Source organism: Lolium perenne, chromosome 7 (genome assembly GCF_019359855.2).
Source record: "Lolium perenne isolate Kyuss_39 chromosome 7, Kyuss_2.0, whole genome shotgun sequence".
NCBI lineage: Eukaryota > Viridiplantae > Streptophyta > Magnoliopsida > Poales > Poaceae > Lolium > Lolium perenne.
This window is the reverse complement of record NC_067250.2, coordinates 173808665-173824810: the sequence shown is the minus strand read 5'-3', so window position 1 is coordinate 173824810 and position 16146 is coordinate 173808665. Positions and strand designations below refer to the sequence as shown.

General features: G+C 47.1%; 2 protein-coding genes across 2 annotated transcripts; both read left to right on the top strand.

The window, feature by feature from the left end:
• The first annotated feature begins 575 nt into the window (after positions 1–575).
• On the top strand, positions 576–6039 carry LOC127301099 (NADPH--cytochrome P450 reductase). The gene is made up of 17 exons (XM_051331311.1): positions 576–946; positions 1776–1835; positions 1923–1996; positions 2287–2428; positions 2544–2580; positions 2661–2730; positions 2827–3018; positions 3127–3219; positions 3503–3731; positions 3820–3903; positions 3983–4134; positions 4221–4317; positions 4788–4925; positions 5011–5088; positions 5196–5318; positions 5419–5532; positions 5650–6039. The coding sequence occupies exons 1-17, from the start codon at positions 608–610 to the stop codon at positions 5728–5730; spliced, it is 2103 nt and encodes a 700-aa protein (XP_051187271.1). The 5' UTR covers positions 576–607; the 3' UTR covers positions 5731–6039.
• A 1380-nt stretch (positions 6040–7419) lies between these two features.
• On the top strand, positions 7420–9953 carry LOC127301098 (uncharacterized). The gene is made up of 4 exons (XM_051331310.2): positions 7420–8905; positions 8999–9065; positions 9174–9354; positions 9522–9953. Exons 1-4 carry the CDS (start codon positions 8772–8774, stop codon positions 9884–9886), a joined length of 747 nt encoding a protein of 248 aa, XP_051187270.1. The 5' UTR covers positions 7420–8771; the 3' UTR covers positions 9887–9953.
• Positions 9954–16146: the final 6193 nt, after the last annotated feature.

Genomic DNA, 16146 nt, shown 5'->3' with positions numbered 1-16146 from the left:
TGTTTGGTGGGGCATGTAGACCGTACGGCTCGCACACAACACACGTGTTCAGATAGTCCTCGTTCGTTCCAAGCATGTGGTACACAGCGCAACGAAGATTTGCAGCATGCTATTTGTATTTATTTCCTCGGGTTCGTTTTGGTACGTCATCGCCCACGGGAAAAGAAAAAAGAAAACACGAGCACGGCCGCCGCGGGCAGAGAACTCTGAAACTTGGCGCGAGAAAAGCAGGCACGTCAGTACGACCGCCACCCAAACCAAACCTACCACGGGTACACCAGGTCCACGCATCCCCCGCGGCCCGAGCCCATTCCTTCCTTCCCGCGGTGGCCGTGGTAGGTGTGTTGACCATGGCCATGGCCATGGCATTGGTTGCGCCAACTCCACGACCACGAGTAAAGCGCGCCGGAGTAGTATATAGAGCCCCCGCCCTCCCCGCCCACCCGCCTCAGGTTGCAAGTAGCTGCCTGCCGTCGCCCGCGCGTTTACTACCGCCACCACCACCTCCTTCCCAACGCTCTCCCACCCACCTACCCACGCCAACGTGACCGGAGCACCACAATCTTTCTGATTCCTCCACGCCAACCACGCGCGCGCGGTGAGATCGATGGACTCGGCGGCGGGGCCGATGGAGCTGGTGGCGGCGCTGCTGCGGGGCATAACGCCCGCGGAGCTGGCCGGCGCCGTGCCCGCGGGGGAGAGGGCGGAGGTCAGGGCGCTGCTGGCCACGCTGGCGGCCGCCGTGCTCGGCTGCGCGCTGCTCGTGCTCTGGCGGCGGACGGCGGCGGGCAAGAAGCGCAAGGACGCGGACAAGGCGTCCGCCGCGCTCGCCACGCAGGGCAAGAAGGCCAGGCAGGGAACGGAGGAGCAGCCCGCCGACGACGGCAGGAAGCGCGTCGCAGTCTTCTTCGGCACGCAGACAGGCACCGCCGAGGGGTTCGCCAAGGTTGGTTAATGCCGCCTCCCGTGCCCGCTCTCTCTCAACCACAATCCTCCTCTGCTCTCCAACCTTCTTCTCCATAACTCTTTACTACTGTAGTATCGAATTTGATTGTGTGGACACCGCACCGTACGTGGTGGTAGGTAGCTGGATGCCTGGACCCTCCCTCGTTCTTGCTCGCAAGTAATTGGCTGACATCACCGATGGGCGACGATGGAGACGGCCGAGCGGGCCTCTGAATCTGTCCGCGCATCGTTTTCCTGCCGGCCTCGGGATCCAGCTTCGTGGGAACCCAGTTACCGCGAAATTTGACGAATTCAACACCACAAAAACAAAAACACTTAGTTTGATTATTCTGGCCTTGTTTAGTCCAGCTACCACTCTGCTGGCCTGCGAATAATAATAACAGAGTGCTGCAACCTCGTTTCAAGGTCGTAGCAGCCACACAACATGTGCGACAGCGAGATCTTGACCAAAATATTAAAGTACCACAACCATCCCGGTTGATACTACTCTCGTCTCTAGGGTGTCAACTGTCAAGGAGCTGGCTGGCTAAACAACCTCTCACCTGCTTTCCTGGTCCAGCTTGTTAGATACTCCTAGAGTTTTCTTTGATTTGGCTTAACCAACTGGAGGCTCATGCCATGTGAATGAGGATCGAGGGACAAAAAAGTGGGAGTTGTTCCGTAGTAGATCCTTAGATGGGAGGGAACATGCAAGAAGAAGCAACAGTCTTTTTTCTACTTTTCGAGCTCTGTTGTAATGTTAGGTGTATGCAATCTCATGAGTGTGTTATCATCTTCTAATCATTATTACTATTCTCCCTACTTTGCAGGCACTCGCTGAGGAGGCAAAAGCAAGATACGACAAAGCCACTTTCAAAGTTATCGACTTGGTAAGCAGAGACATCTAACGATCAAAAGAGGAGAAGCATCATCTCAGATGTTCTTATGCACAACCATGGCTCTGTATGTATATGTAGGACGATTATGCAGTGGAGGATGAGGATTACGACAAGCTAAAGAAGGAGAAGCTAGCCTTGTTCTTTGTTGCCACGTAAGATGATCATCCCTTTTGACTACGCCCTTTGCATTTTATTGTTTTGAAGAGTATTATGCTCCAGCTCAGAGAATGGCGTCGAAATAGTTGCTTTGTGTTTCTGTAGAACAAGCATCATTCTTCTGTTAAAACTTAAAATCAAAGAACATGGTGATGGCATCAACTGAAATGAAATGCCTCATATTTTCAAACAAATGGCTTAAATATAAAAACAGAGGGAGTATTAGCTCTTTGACTGCTCTGTTTCATATTACATCGATGGAAGCTTATTTTGGTTAATATTTCAGCTACGGAGATGGTGAGCCCACCGACAACGCTGCTAGGTTCTACAAATGGTTCACAGAGGGAAATGAGAGGGGTGTGTGGTTAAATGACCTCCAGTATGCTGTGTTTGGTCTTGGCAATCGTCAGTATGAGCATTTCAACAAGGTACTCATAGAGTCACACTGTCATACATTTCACTTGTCAGAACTTAGTGTTCGGCTCCCAGCTTGTGAAATCCTGTTATTCACTAACATCTTATTCTTTTGCTTCATATTTATAGATTGCCAATGTGGTTGATGAGATCCTAACTGAGCAAGGTAGGTCTTATAGCTCTCTTACCTCGCTTAATTCCTTAGCCAATATGTTCAGTTCATCTAAATGTTTTCTGTCTGTTTAGGTGGAAACCGCCTTGTTCCGGTCGGCCTTGGAGATGATGATCAATGCATTGAGGATGATTTCAATGCATGGTATACATTCTCTATTTATTTTCAAGATGTTTTTTCTTATGTATTTTTTCTTCTTCATTGTCATTTACATTGCTTCATTAACTCTTGTGCCCTCAGGAAAGAATCTCTCTGGCCAGAGTTGGATCGGTTGCTCCGGGATGAAAATGATGTGTCCACAGGCACTACATATACAGCTGCCATTCCTGAATACCGGATTGAATTCGTTAAGCCCGAGGAGGCGTCCCTCTTGGACAGAAACTTCAGTCTAACAAATGGTCATGCAGTGCATGATGCTCAGCATCCTTGCCGGTAATTAAGAATGCCACTGCGAAGTTCTCACTTTTGCACTATGTGGCCCCAAGCGTATATGTAATGTTAAGATGACTTAATAAGTTGCAAACTACCATGCATATTTAGGGCTAATGTGGCGGTGCAGCGGGAACTCCACTCTCCTGCTTCTGATCGTTCATGCACTCACTTGGAGTTTGACATTGCTGGCACCGGTCTTACGTAAGTCATCCGATGATTATTATCTTTCTTTGCTGTGAGTCTAAATATTGTTTATGCTATTCTATTGTATATTTTTCACGAGAATTTGAGGGTGGAGATCATACGGAATACTCAAAGTTGCAAACATGGTAGTTATTGAAACTATAATTTGTGAATACATCGGTGACTGCTCCATTCAGACACCCCGCTTTCTTGGTGAAAAGCCAATCAAAGTTGTCATTAGTTTGTGTACTATAAAATTTCCTTCACTGTTCTTAACATATTCCACCTTGCTTCTTATCAGGTATGAAACTGGTGACCATGTTGGTGTATACACCGAAAACTGCCCAGAGGTTGTAGATGAGGCAGAGAAGTTGTTAGGCTACTCGTCAGAGACTTATTTCACCATCCATGCAGACAAAGAGGATGGTAAACCAGTAGACGGCGGTTCTCTTGCTCCTCCTTTCCCCTCCCCAATCACTGTGAGGAATGCACTGGCTCGATATGCTGATCTTCTAAATTCACCAAAGAAGGTGAGTCATTTAGCAATTCACAGTATCTCTAGAGTTTCTGAAAAGTTAATCGAGTGTCACTGACCAAAGTGTTGTGTATGATTTCCAGAGTGCTCTGGTTGCGTTAGCCACTTATGCTTCGGATCCTGCTGATGCTGACCGTTTAAAGTTCTTGGCATCTCCTGCTGGGAAGGTCGGTTTCTCTCTCAAGCTTTCTCATTTTATCAAATCCCAAGATTCTGATATGTAACATGTTTATGTTCACGATGCAGGATGAGTATGCTCAATGGATTGTTGTGAGTCAGAGGAGCCTACTGGAGGTCATGGCAGAGTTCCCTTCTGCAAAGCCTCCACTAGGAGTCTTCTTTGCAGCAGTTGCTCCTCGTCTTCAACCAAGATACTACTCAATTTCGTCTTCACCTAGGTAATGATCCTGTTCATGCCATTTTATCAGTCTTGCGTAATAGTTTTTTCCTTTCTTGGTTTATAGTTTCTTCTTTTGTCCACCAGCATGGCACCGACCAGGATCCATGTCACATCTGCGCTTGTGCGTGAAACTACTCCTGCTGGAAGGGTACACAAGGGAGTCTGCTCAACTTGGATCAAGGTAACTTCAAGAACAGTAAACCTTTGTACTATTGCACATTGAGGTTACATGTATGATGTATATTAGAGCATAAACACCATAGAAAGACACCGGTGATAGATGGCACTTAGGGGTGGGTGCTTGCTGGGGTGCAGAGAAACTAAACTAGTGACAAGGACTTGAGTGACTTGAGGCTAATTGGTTATTGCTTACGACTTATTTCCAATGAGAATATGCCACACCTGTGTGAACAACACCTACAATCAAATGACTGCTTTAGGATATACAGTTATACACCAAATAGTAATTCACGTTTTTGATATATAATTTCATCATTGCTTATCTGTGACTTAAAACTTGCTTGCTTAGTCTTGAGTTTAGTGGAGATGATGTCAAAGTAAAGTAAAACTGAAACAGCTAAGTCGAAAGTAGTCCCTTAAACCATAAGCACATTTATCTGAGACTGCTCTACCATTGAATCCAATTTTCAGAATGCTAATCCATCGGATGATAGCTGGGCTCCAATTTTTGTGAGGCAATCAAACTTCAAACTTCCCGTTGATCCTTCAGTGCCGATTATCATGATTGGCCCAGGAACAGGTCTTGCACCTTTCCGTGGCTTCTTGCAGGTTTGTTGTTGTTCGATGATAGTTTTGTAACTCTACTGTTGGTTAGGTCACATTACTAACATATAAATTACATTCATGATATCAGGAGAGGTTGGTACAAAAAGAATCTGGAGCCGAGCTGGGTCGATCAATATTCTTCTTTGGATGCAGAAACAGCAAAATGGTACGTAGTATACACCAATACACAGTATGCATGACATCAAAGATCTTGCAGAATTTTGTATCTCCGGATGTTTCCTTATTTTAGCTGACACAATTTTGACCTTGTAGGACTTCATCTATGAGGATGAGCTGAACAACTTCCTTGATCAAGGAGCGTTGTCTGAGTTGGTTCTAGCCTTATCTCGTGAGGGTCCCGCTAAGGAATATGTGCAGCACAAAATGGCGCAGAAAGTAATTGAGCTAGTAGCCACTTTCGTACAGCTCAGTCTAATTACTAAATCTTATTGTTTGTTCTGCGATTCTTATATCTCTTATCTTTATCCATATACAGGCATCTGAGATCTGGGACGTTATCTCCCAGGGTGGTTACATTTACGTTTGCGGTGATGCCAAAGGCATGGCCAAAGATGTGCATAGAGTTCTCCACACCATTGTCCAGGAGCAGGTATTTCTCACATGCCTGGTGGTTCTTGTGGTTAAATTACTTCCTTACCAGTATAAATGCCTCATTCAGAGTGCACTGATAACTCTCAAACAAATTTAAACCATTTTTGCGTTGCAGGGATCACTTGACGGTTCAAAGGCTGAGGGCTTTGTCAAGAACCTCCAGACAGAAGGTAGATATCTGAGGGATGTGTGGTAAGAGGCGATCTCGAGGACACGAAATATGCCCGATATACATGGGCCACAATATTCATTCATCAAAGTACAGAAGATTCAAGAGAAATGTATCATTAGGAGATTACTGACACGGGACTAAGATCAAATGTTTTAGAAGCTTCATGCTTTCATTTTTCTTCTTTCCGTTCTTTGTAAGATTAGAGAGGTTTTTGCACCTGTGTATTATATATTCTTTTCTTTTGAGCTCTTTCTATGTATAAGATGAGGACATTTTTTGGCAATAAGCATATGCCAGTGTCATGATATTGATTGTCGCCGGTGTTACAAATGACTTTTATTTGTCTTTGCCTTGCTCTCCTACATGCCATTTTCCCCTAAATTTTTGGTTTTCCAGTGAAACAGAAAGGTGCATGCTGCATTAAGCGAACGGGGGCTAGTTTGTTCTAATATTGACCCTTTTGTTTGATCTTTAGCAAGTATGCCAAAGAACTGAAGGTAGTTGTTAAAACCTGGCAAACAATGTTGTTTTCAGTTTAAAGTTCAAGTTTCAGAAAGGGGCAATACAGACCCTTCAGTTATCTCCTTAGGTAACATCTAGCTATAAGCCATCACAAAAAATAAAATCTAACCGTACGTACATACGAAATGGGCTCTCTTCGAATTCATAGCATACATTCTTGCTATCGGTTGTTACTAACAGAAAGCACACGTATTGCTTGGAATATCTCAGGGTTCAGACTTTGTGCCTGTCAAGCCGTTGATGGCTGCCTACGTAGGTTTTCGAGGCCACATTTGGGTCCACGTTAGCTTCCTGGCTTGCAGGGGCAATATCACTAGTAGCAAACAGAGGCGCAACAAGGATGACCCCGTCAAGCAATTCTTCGCCGAGCTACGCTACGACCACCACTTCGGCACACCAATGGCCGAAATATGCACCATCATCGGTAAGTGGCCGGCTTTCTTTGACATTGCTAATTTTTGGTACATCTTTGAGTTTTTTTTTTTTTTTTTGCTTATCACCATTCTTTTATTCTCCACCGATAGTAATAAAGTGCCCATTTTCGAAAAAAGAAAAAACATCGCGCAAAAGCCACTTGAATACTACGTGCATATTTTGCCCCAAAAGCTTTGAGATTCTGCACCCTCTTGATGGGAAATTTTTATGCGACAAGATGTTGTGCAATCAGATTTCAGTAATACGATGAACAGTCCATCGCCAGAACGCAAAAATATGCTAGATCGCAAGAAGATAGTAGGTTCTGAACTTCACAATGAATAGGTTTACCTGCTAATCTGATCAATATGTGCGTTGATTTACAAAGATTGTTTAGAAAAACAAACAAGCGCATATCAAGCAGGTCTTGGTGGATCTGTCCCGAACAAGAAAGAAGAATAGAAGGGGGCGTCTTGGTCGATCGACCGAGAAAGAAGACGGCGTTCTCTTTAATTTGGAAGGATGAAAAGCATAACAGCAAGGAACCTCAGCCCCCACAATCTGCTCTGTTTCCGTAACTGGGCAGTTATTTTCTCTGCCCACTGGCCACTTCCATCTATTTTCACGGCATCACCGCAGCGATCATAACCTTCACGTCCGACTCCAGTTCATCCCGTAAGGGGCTGTTTGGTTGAGGGGATATCCTCCAGTGGTTAGTGGTAGCCATCAAAAATGTGGTTGCCAGATGTTTGGTTTAGGGACGGGAGGGGATGAGGATAACCAGATTCCACGAATATTCCCTCGAAACGGTGGCTCAGCTCATCCGGCCAAATCTCGCGGCTGAGACCAACCACTTCTGGCTCCCGCGTTAGCCTCACCCGAGATAGATATTTGGCACCGTTTCGCTCGCTCACCACCAGCGAAAGGAAAGGAACCAAGCCGGTGGCGGAAAAATTGGAGGCGCAGCCGCGGAAAGGACTCGTGGCGCAGCGCCGGGAGACCACGGGCCACGACGGCGGCAAGTACCTCCCTCCTCTCCCCTGCTTTTCTTGGCCGGCAACAGACTGCTCCCTCCTCCCTCGACTCTCTATCTGTCCACAAGGGATGGGTGGCTTGGGATGTGTTGGGCGCCGGGGGAGAGGCCCGTGATTGGGGCCGGGGAGAGGGCTGCGGATGGTCGCCATGGAGGGGCGACGAGGGTGCAGGCTGCTCCCTCCTCGCTTGGGTCTACTCTTGCTCAGTACACGTCGAGGAAGGGGATAGGTCATGGGGGAGGGGCGATTGCCAGGGAGGGCTCGACCAGGGAGGTGCCTCGGATGGGCGACGAGGCTAGGCCTGGAGTGGTCGCATCTTTTCTTTCTCTCTCTGTATGTATACATATCTCTTTACATTGATCCTTTATCATTTTGCACAGGTGTACTAGCAGATCAACGACCTAGTAGTTGAAGGAGCAGAAGTATATTATCAACTATGGCATGTAATAGTTTCAGTTAGACTAAGTTTAATATATTGTTGACTTGTTTTATTATTGTAGTGGTAATCTCACCATACAAGCAAAAAGGTCACCGTTACGCCATATCCATCCCTCATCCCTCATCCCAACCACATTTTATTTTACCAACCAAACAAAAAAGTGGCTCATCCTTCACACTCAACCAAACAGAAAAAATGGCTATCCCTAACCAGGTGGTTGGGGGTGCCCTCATCCCCTAAAGGATACCCCCTGAACCAAACAGCCCCTAAGCCTTTCCCGCAAGAAGTTTACGTAGATGTAGCATTATTGTTTTCTTCTTCTTCTTTACCGCCTGAAACGAGTCCGACTTGCCATGTGATTCCGTCGTTCGGGAGGCAGCGCGATAGAGCGTTCCGCCGTCCACGCAAAAGCTGCCTGGAAACGTATCCGACTCTGCCTGCTTCTCTCGTTCGGGAGGCACCGTGGTACGTACCAAACGGATATTATGGAATTCGAGTCGGATTGGAGATCCCTGCTTCCCGCTATATAAGCGTACATACTAGACGATAGAGGTACGGAGCTACAGAGGCAAGAGCGTGCGTAGAGATTGTGTTCTTGTTGGAGATCTGTCAAGACTAGAGAGGTGCGACGTACGCTGCCTTAGCTTTCGATCATAATGGGATCCGCACAGTCGGCCGAGAGGGTGATGCCGGAGCAAGTCGTGCACGACCTGCACCGCGAGGATCAGATTCTACAGGAACGCTCGATGTGCGGGTGTGGCATGCAATCAACTCGCCAGCGCACCGAAGAGTATGTTTCTTCGATCCGAATCCTTTGCTATCTATTGCATAAATCGATCTTAATTTTTGAGCTCCCTAACCAACCAGTGTCGATGAATTGCAGGGAGCGCGATGCATCCATCATTTGCCATGTCCACCATGCTCTGCGCCATTACAACGCCAACCACGAGGTACGGCATCGATCACATGCGTACCCGCACCTCGGTCATATTGATTTCAGTAATCATACTATTATCAGGTACTAATAAAAAGCATGTGTATTACCTGGAATATTTCAGGGTTTGGACTTTGTGCCTGTCAAGCCTTTGATGGCTGCGTACGTAGGTTTCAGAGGCCACATTTGGGCCCACGTTAGCTTCCTCGCTCGCAGGAGTGGCAAACCCGTCACGCACTTCTTCGCTGAGCTACGCTACGACTACAACTTTGGCACACCAACTGTTGAAACATGCACCATCGTCGGTAAGCGACCGGCTTAATCATGAGAAAACATCCATCATAACCTTTCCTGCTACATTTATGGTTTTTCTTCCAGATTTGCCACGGTGATGGGTAACAATGTTAATTTTTTGGTACATCTTTGAGTCTTCATTTTAGCTTCTCATCCTTCTTTTGTTCTTTACCGACAGATAAATCATTGCGCCACAGCCACTTGAGTACCGCGTGTACGTTTTGCCCCAAAAGCTTTGAAATTCTGCACCCTCTCGATGGAAAATTCATGTGCGGAAAGAAGAGCCAAGCAAACAAAGAGCAAGGTTTCTATCATTTCATGAATCTACTTGAGAAACCGTACACATGCTCCACGAAAAGTGATGATGCCAAGGAGGACATGGGCGTGGCAATTCTGGAGGAGAAACATAGCATCCTGAGCTGGACCTGCCGCCCCTATGATTTTTGCCGTAATTTCATATCAAGGTTTTTTTGGGCCTTTGATGCAAAGCTTAAGGCGCGAGTCTATGGCAAACCTACGCAGGAAATCAATGTAACGGGTTAATGTTAGATCCACACCTACTAAAGTTGTGAAGAAATGGTAAACGCTAATTTAGTGAAGTATTTGCAGATGTTTGTTGGTGTCGCACGTTGCATACGTGATTGTTTTTAACAAATTGAATAGAAGACATACACCATGTTTTTCTTGTCGAATTGAAGAGCTTTCGCTCCCCATGCCATTAAAATGAAATCACAGTTCCATCCAGCTATTACACGAACGCCTCCTACTTCTCGCGGACACCCTCCGAGAGGGCAACGTATTTTTCCAAAACTCTTTTACCTGAAGCTACTAGAACCAATCTACAACTTAAAACTTAAGATAAGCCAGAATATTCGAAAACAAAGCTGCTAGCTAACACTCCAGGAACGTACTACAGGTTAAATTTATAAACTGCTTTGCAAACCATCTCGAACCATCAGTGGTTCAGTTCTATCGTCTGCTAGAAGTTAAAAGCTGTCGAATGAAGTAGTCCATGTGAAGAACCAGGCAAGGGATGTCCGATCATACTATGCACATACTTATTTAGGATAACGTATGACGTGTGCACCTCAAAGTGTAAGTATTATTAATAGTACACTAAGGCTAAGGCTGTTCATAGTGGGGAGTAACATAAGGTGGTGTCATGCATAAGTTACTACTCCCTCTATCCCAGTTCATAGGACTTGCGCGTGTCCCTAGATCGTAAATTTGACAATAATAATACAAGATATATATTACAAAATATATATCATTAGGAACCTCACGTGTTCTACTTTCTAATGATATAATTTTTGTGATGTACAATTAATATTATGTTTGGCCAAATTGAAAACCTAGAGATGCGCGTAAGCCCTATGAACTAGGACGGAGGTAGTAGTCCACGTTACTACCTTCATAGTGGAAAGTAACTTAGGAATGGTATCATGCAAAGTCTCATTTATTTGTTTGTAGACTCATTTTATCTTGGGGTGTGTGATGTTATGGTAACATAGCTAGTTACCACCTCCTTTTTTTTGGACAGGGTGTTTCTGCACCCGGGTGCATATGCACCCTTTATTTAAAATACATATTAAATATATTTACAAATGTCAAAAAAATATAAATAAAAATGCCGCATGTATACCTTGACATGTTACATGCTCACAAAGTTGTCTCAGCAAAAATCAAGATGTTTTGTACCCTGTGCAAAAAAGACAAATTTTTGGTGCTAAAATAGTCTATTTCTCGAGGCATTATTTGTCTTTTTTACACAGGGTATAAAAATTGTTGGTTTTATGTGAAACTTTACGTGCACACATAGAACATGTCCCTCTACATGCTAAATTTTTTTCCTAAATTTTTTATGTTTTTGAAATATGTTTTATACATACCGGGTGCATATGCACCCGGGATCAGTTTTGGTTTTCTGCTTTTTTTTTCATTTATTACTATGCCATGTCACCAAAACACCTTGAAATGTGTGATGTTACTACCTAAATTACTCTCACTATGAGCAGTCTAAATATATGAGTTTGCGGAGCTGGCCGAAATGAAGTCATCCAACTAATCCGCATGCCATACAATGATACTTGTATAATATCCATTGATTCACACATGGAGCTAGAAAATAACCGAGGATATAAAAGGATCCAAAGAGGCAGATCTCACAAATCACAGCCATCAATACGGCATCCAATGTTTCACGTACCACCCATATTTAGCGGTAAAACAGTGTCATCACGCGGAACAGCTAATCAAATCGAGAAAACCGAGTCAAGAAACAGCGAGAAAAGGAGGGAAGCAACACTGGTGCGCGTTAACGCCACCGAGTGAGAAAGCCGAAAGTGACGCGCGGGGAAACCACAATGATGACGTGGCATCGTCTACTTCTGCCTAGGGCACCGTCGCTGTAATTAATAAGTCAAACCGATGAGGTAGTGTGGCATTTACATGGTTGGCCCACCTATCGGTATCCAATGTGGTGTTGGCAGTGCTTTATGTCCGGCAATCCCAAGAAAGCACATGTTGGTTAGGGTTGAGCTAGGGCACCAAACCCAACGAACGTATAGTGGGCTTGGCGCCCGACGTACTTATGTATCCCTACAGAAATTAATAATTTACTTGTAATTAAAAGATCATCCACTTGAGATCGGAACTCAAACAAAGGGTATATCCAGCTGCCGAGGTGGTCTGTTTAGGTCCTCGTGAACATTAGGTCAGTTAAAAGGCGACCTAGCGGCACAACACGAGGCTCGTGGATCGACCCATTCCGGCCCAAATTTTGGCTGGCAATGCGTCTGCACGGATGCGCCGCAAAACCGCCTGACTGCCATACCACATCCGCCCCGGGCCCGCATGAAAGCAACCAAACGGTCGGTTCGTCTTCTGCGCGCCAATACTGGAGGGCGGCTATGTTCTTCGACGCCATCATCAAAGCCGACCGCTTTGGCTTCTGCGCCAACATCCATGCCATAGCCGCTTGGATTCTAGCGACGCCATTCGTGACGGCAGTTTGGCCATTCTTTTTAAAGCGAGTAGCCCCCATAACCCTCTCCATTGCTACATTAACCTCATAATGGTATGGCACCTCAACAAATAGAGGGTCCTGGTGTCGCCAGTACACGAAAAGGGATGGCTCGACGCTGGGAGATTCAACCTCGCCGGGTTCTCCTACCGCCTGATCTACGGCGAGATCCCGTTTACACCATAAACTCGACAGGGTGGGGCACAACCCCGGGAGGGAATTCTGTCTGCATTGTCGCGCTTCCTTCCTAGGCGACGACGAGTGAGACTATAGTATGGCTGCCGTGGATGAGGAGCATGAGTCACTGGTTGGCGACAACGACATCTGGGGCGAAGGGCCCCGAGGTGACATCATTGACTACCTCGGTCTCCTCGCATACGAGCCGTACATGGCCACGTTGATGAAGGAGGAGGAGGAGGTATTCGTCCAACCACCCGAGCTGGACGACAACAAAGCCCTCAGGATGTGCATCGTTGCATCAGAGCTAGAGGTCCTAGCCAAGTCACAAGGCATGGACGTGGCGGTAGCGGGAATTTGCGCTTGCGTAGGCACGACCTTCCATGCCATCGGTGAGTCCACTGAACCAACCGTTGCCATGGGCGATGTGGCACGCGCCTGCACCGACGATTGTCCCTTCGGGTGCTCATGCACCAATGCCTTTGGCGCGAACGACGATAGCTCCAGCACCGCAAGTATACCATACGTTTCTGTGGGAGCCACCCACCGCCAACGACGTCTAGGAGTAGACGCCGCAACCGGTGCGAAGCCTACCTAGGGTTTCATTAATTTGCTTTTAATGTCCATTTTAATATATTCCCCATGTAAATTATACTTTTTATAAATTAAATATTATCTAAAAAAGGTGTGTTGGACCGTTGGGCTTAGCCCCGATCCAAACGAGTCAATTGGTGGGTACAACCGCATTTCTATCTAGGGGTCAAATAACAGAATAAAACGAACGTATTTGGTGTTGGAAATTGGTTGATCGGCCGAAAGATGCTGGCCGAAGATGCTGACTTCTTCAAGCACATTGGATGGCGTAGCCGGGTACGGGTCTGAGTGGTAGAGCATCAGCTCCTCTTTCAATATAAGGTTCTAATCATTAGCGATGGCTGCTTTGGTGTGTTGGCTCTTTGGGGCTTTAGAGCATATTTACCAGGGCGTCTCATAGCGGTTCCGATAGTATTTTGGGGGTTGGCGACTAAAATGGGCTCACATCTGCGCGCCCTAAAAAGCGCCGGCTAGTTTTTGATCCCAGTAGAAGCGCTGGGAACCCCGTGCCGGCCCCTTCGCAAAAAGCGCGAATCAGGTGCGCCGGCGCCTCGCGTTTTGCGATGGGGCCGCGTTGTCAGTGACGCCAGGGCACCACACGGGAGATCTCCCGCCAAGACGTTGCGCGGAAAACTCTCCCGCCACCACGCCGCGCGAGAGGTTTCCCCCCTCGCCGCCGGTCTATATTAACCCCTCCTTCCCCGCTTCTCACTTCAATCGTGCAAAAATCTAAACCCACAATTGTTCGATGCTTGGGAAGAGGCGGCGCTAGCGGTGACCATAGAAGCCGTGGAGGAGGACCCGCAGCTCGTAGAGTATGAGGCGTGGGAAGAGGCGGCGCTAGCGGCAACCGTAGATGCATTTGTCGCAGACGAGCGACAACAACATGAGGCGGAGCGGCGGCACCAGGAGGCGGTGCAGCAGCAGCGGTGGGAGGAGCTTGCGTGGCGGCATGAGGTGCGGGAGGAGCAGCAGCGTGAGGATGAAGTCTACGAGCGGTGTCGCTTGGAGGAGATGCAGCTGCGGCTACGGAGGCAGGAGGTGGCGCACTGTCGGCGGCGGGAGGAGCTGGAGCAGCAACTGCATCTGGAAGCGGAGGCCATGGATAGAGCGGTCTACTTGGCGTTCGCGGCGGAGAGAGAGCAGTGGGGGATCAACGACGGAGAGAGAGCAGGCGGCACAGCAGCGGGCGATCGTCCACCTCTCCATAGAGCCGGGCGGTCAGTAGGCTAGAGGTGAAGCTGATTTCACATGTTATCTAGGACCGACGAATGACATGAAAAATGAAACTACAAGAAAATGTTTAATTTGTCTAAAAAATCCTATGGAGGCCACCGGTTTGGGCAGGTCGGTGTGGGAACAACATCCCCAAATAGAACATGCAGTGTCGGTGCCCCCATATGGCAGTGCCGACACCTATTTGGAGGGGCACCGGTGGAGATGCTCTTAGCACGACAACTTCCCATCTATCTACTATAGTAAACTTCTACGACAAGCTTTGCTTGGCTTTCTGGTGATGGAGGTGCGAGGACGACGGCGCGCATTCGACTCGCGCTAGTTTCTGTAGTCATCGCTAGATGATCCAATAACCTATTTGTAAATTTTACTACTTTTAGGCATCTGATGATTATTAATAGATCGGTGAAATTTTTGGCAAAAAAAAAAATGCCATTTTCTTCTTCTTTGCCGCCTGAAACGAGTCCGACTCGCTTTGTGATTCCGTCGTTCGGGAGGCACCGCGATATAACGTATCCGACTCTGCCATCTGCTTCTCTCGTTCGGGAGGCACAAAACGGACATTTATCGAATTCTAGTCGGATTGGAGACGTTTCCTGCTTCCGGCTATATAAGGGTACATGCTAGACGATAGAAGCATAGAGCTATAGAGGCAAGGGCGTGTGTAAAGATTCTTGCTCTTCTTGGAGATCTACAAAGACCCAAGAGGTGCGACGTACGCTGCCTTAGCTCTCTAGAGGCTCAGCTCGTTCGTTCGATAATCAATGGGATCCTCACAGTCGGCTGAGCGGGTGATGCCGGAGCAGGGCGTGCAAGACCTGCACCGCGAGGATGGTATTCTCCAGGAGCGCACCGAAGAGTACGTTCCTTCTTCGATCCCATCCGTCGCCTTCGCTATTTATTGCACAAATCGATCTTAGGTTTGGTGTCCCCTAACTTCTTTGGATCAGGGAGCGCGACGCCTCCATCATCCGCCATGTCCACCACGCTCTCCGCCATTACAACGCCAATGACGAGGTGTAAATCATTATCAGTACCCACCAGCGTCATGTTGATTTTAGTAAATCATTATCAGTTACTAACAGAAAGCACACGTATTACTCGGAATATTTCAGGGCTTGGACTTTGTACCCGTCAAGCCTTTGATGGCTGCCTATGTAGGTTTCCGAGGCCACATTTGGGTCCACGTCAGCTTCCTGGCTCGTAGGAGCAAGATCACCAGTAGCAAACGGAGGCGCGGCAAGGACGACCCTATCAAGCACTTCTTCGCCGAGCTACGCTACGACCACCACTTCGGCACACCAACTGTTGAAACATGCACCATCATTGGTAAGTGGCCGGCTTAATCGTCATAACCTTTGTTGCTACATGTATATTTTTCCTTTGGGTAGCCATGGTGATGCGTTCCTTTGGATTCTTTGACATTATCAATTTTTCGTAACATCTTGGAGTTTTATTTTTCGCTTCTCACCATTCGTTCGTTCTCTAACTACAGAAATGTCATCGCGCAAAAGCCACTTGAATACTATGTGCACATTTTGCCCCAAAAGCTTTGAGATTCTGCACCCTCTCGACGGGAAATTCATGTGCGGAAAGAAGAGCCAAGCAAATGAAGAACAACAAGGTTTCTCGCATTACATGAATCTACTTGAGAAACCCTACACATGCGCAACACTAAGCTGTGAGGTTAAGGAGGACATGGCAATTCCAGAGGAGGAACGACGTAGCATCCTGAGCTGGACCCTCCTCCCCTTTAATTTCTTTACGGGTTTCT

Coding starts and splice junctions, on each gene's coding strand:
- LOC127301098 (XM_051331310.2), top strand. CDS start 8,772: ATGGGATCCGCACAGTCGGCCGAGAGGGTGATGCCGGAGCAAGTCGTG. Junction 8,906..8,998: donor ACTCGCCAGCGCACCGAAGA/GTATGTTTCTTC, acceptor GATGAATTGCAG/GGAGCGCGATGCATCCATCA. Junction 9,066..9,173: donor ATTACAACGCCAACCACGAG/GTACGGCATCGA, acceptor GGAATATTTCAG/GGTTTGGACTTTGTGCCTGT.
- LOC127301099 (XM_051331311.1), top strand. CDS start 608: ATGGACTCGGCGGCGGGGCCGATGGAGCTGGTGGCGGCGCTGCTGCGG. Junction 947..1,775: donor CCGCCGAGGGGTTCGCCAAG/GTTGGTTAATGC, acceptor CCTACTTTGCAG/GCACTCGCTGAGGAGGCAAA. Junction 2,731..2,826: donor GAGGATGATTTCAATGCATG/GTATACATTCTC, acceptor TTGTGCCCTCAG/GAAAGAATCTCTCTGGCCAG.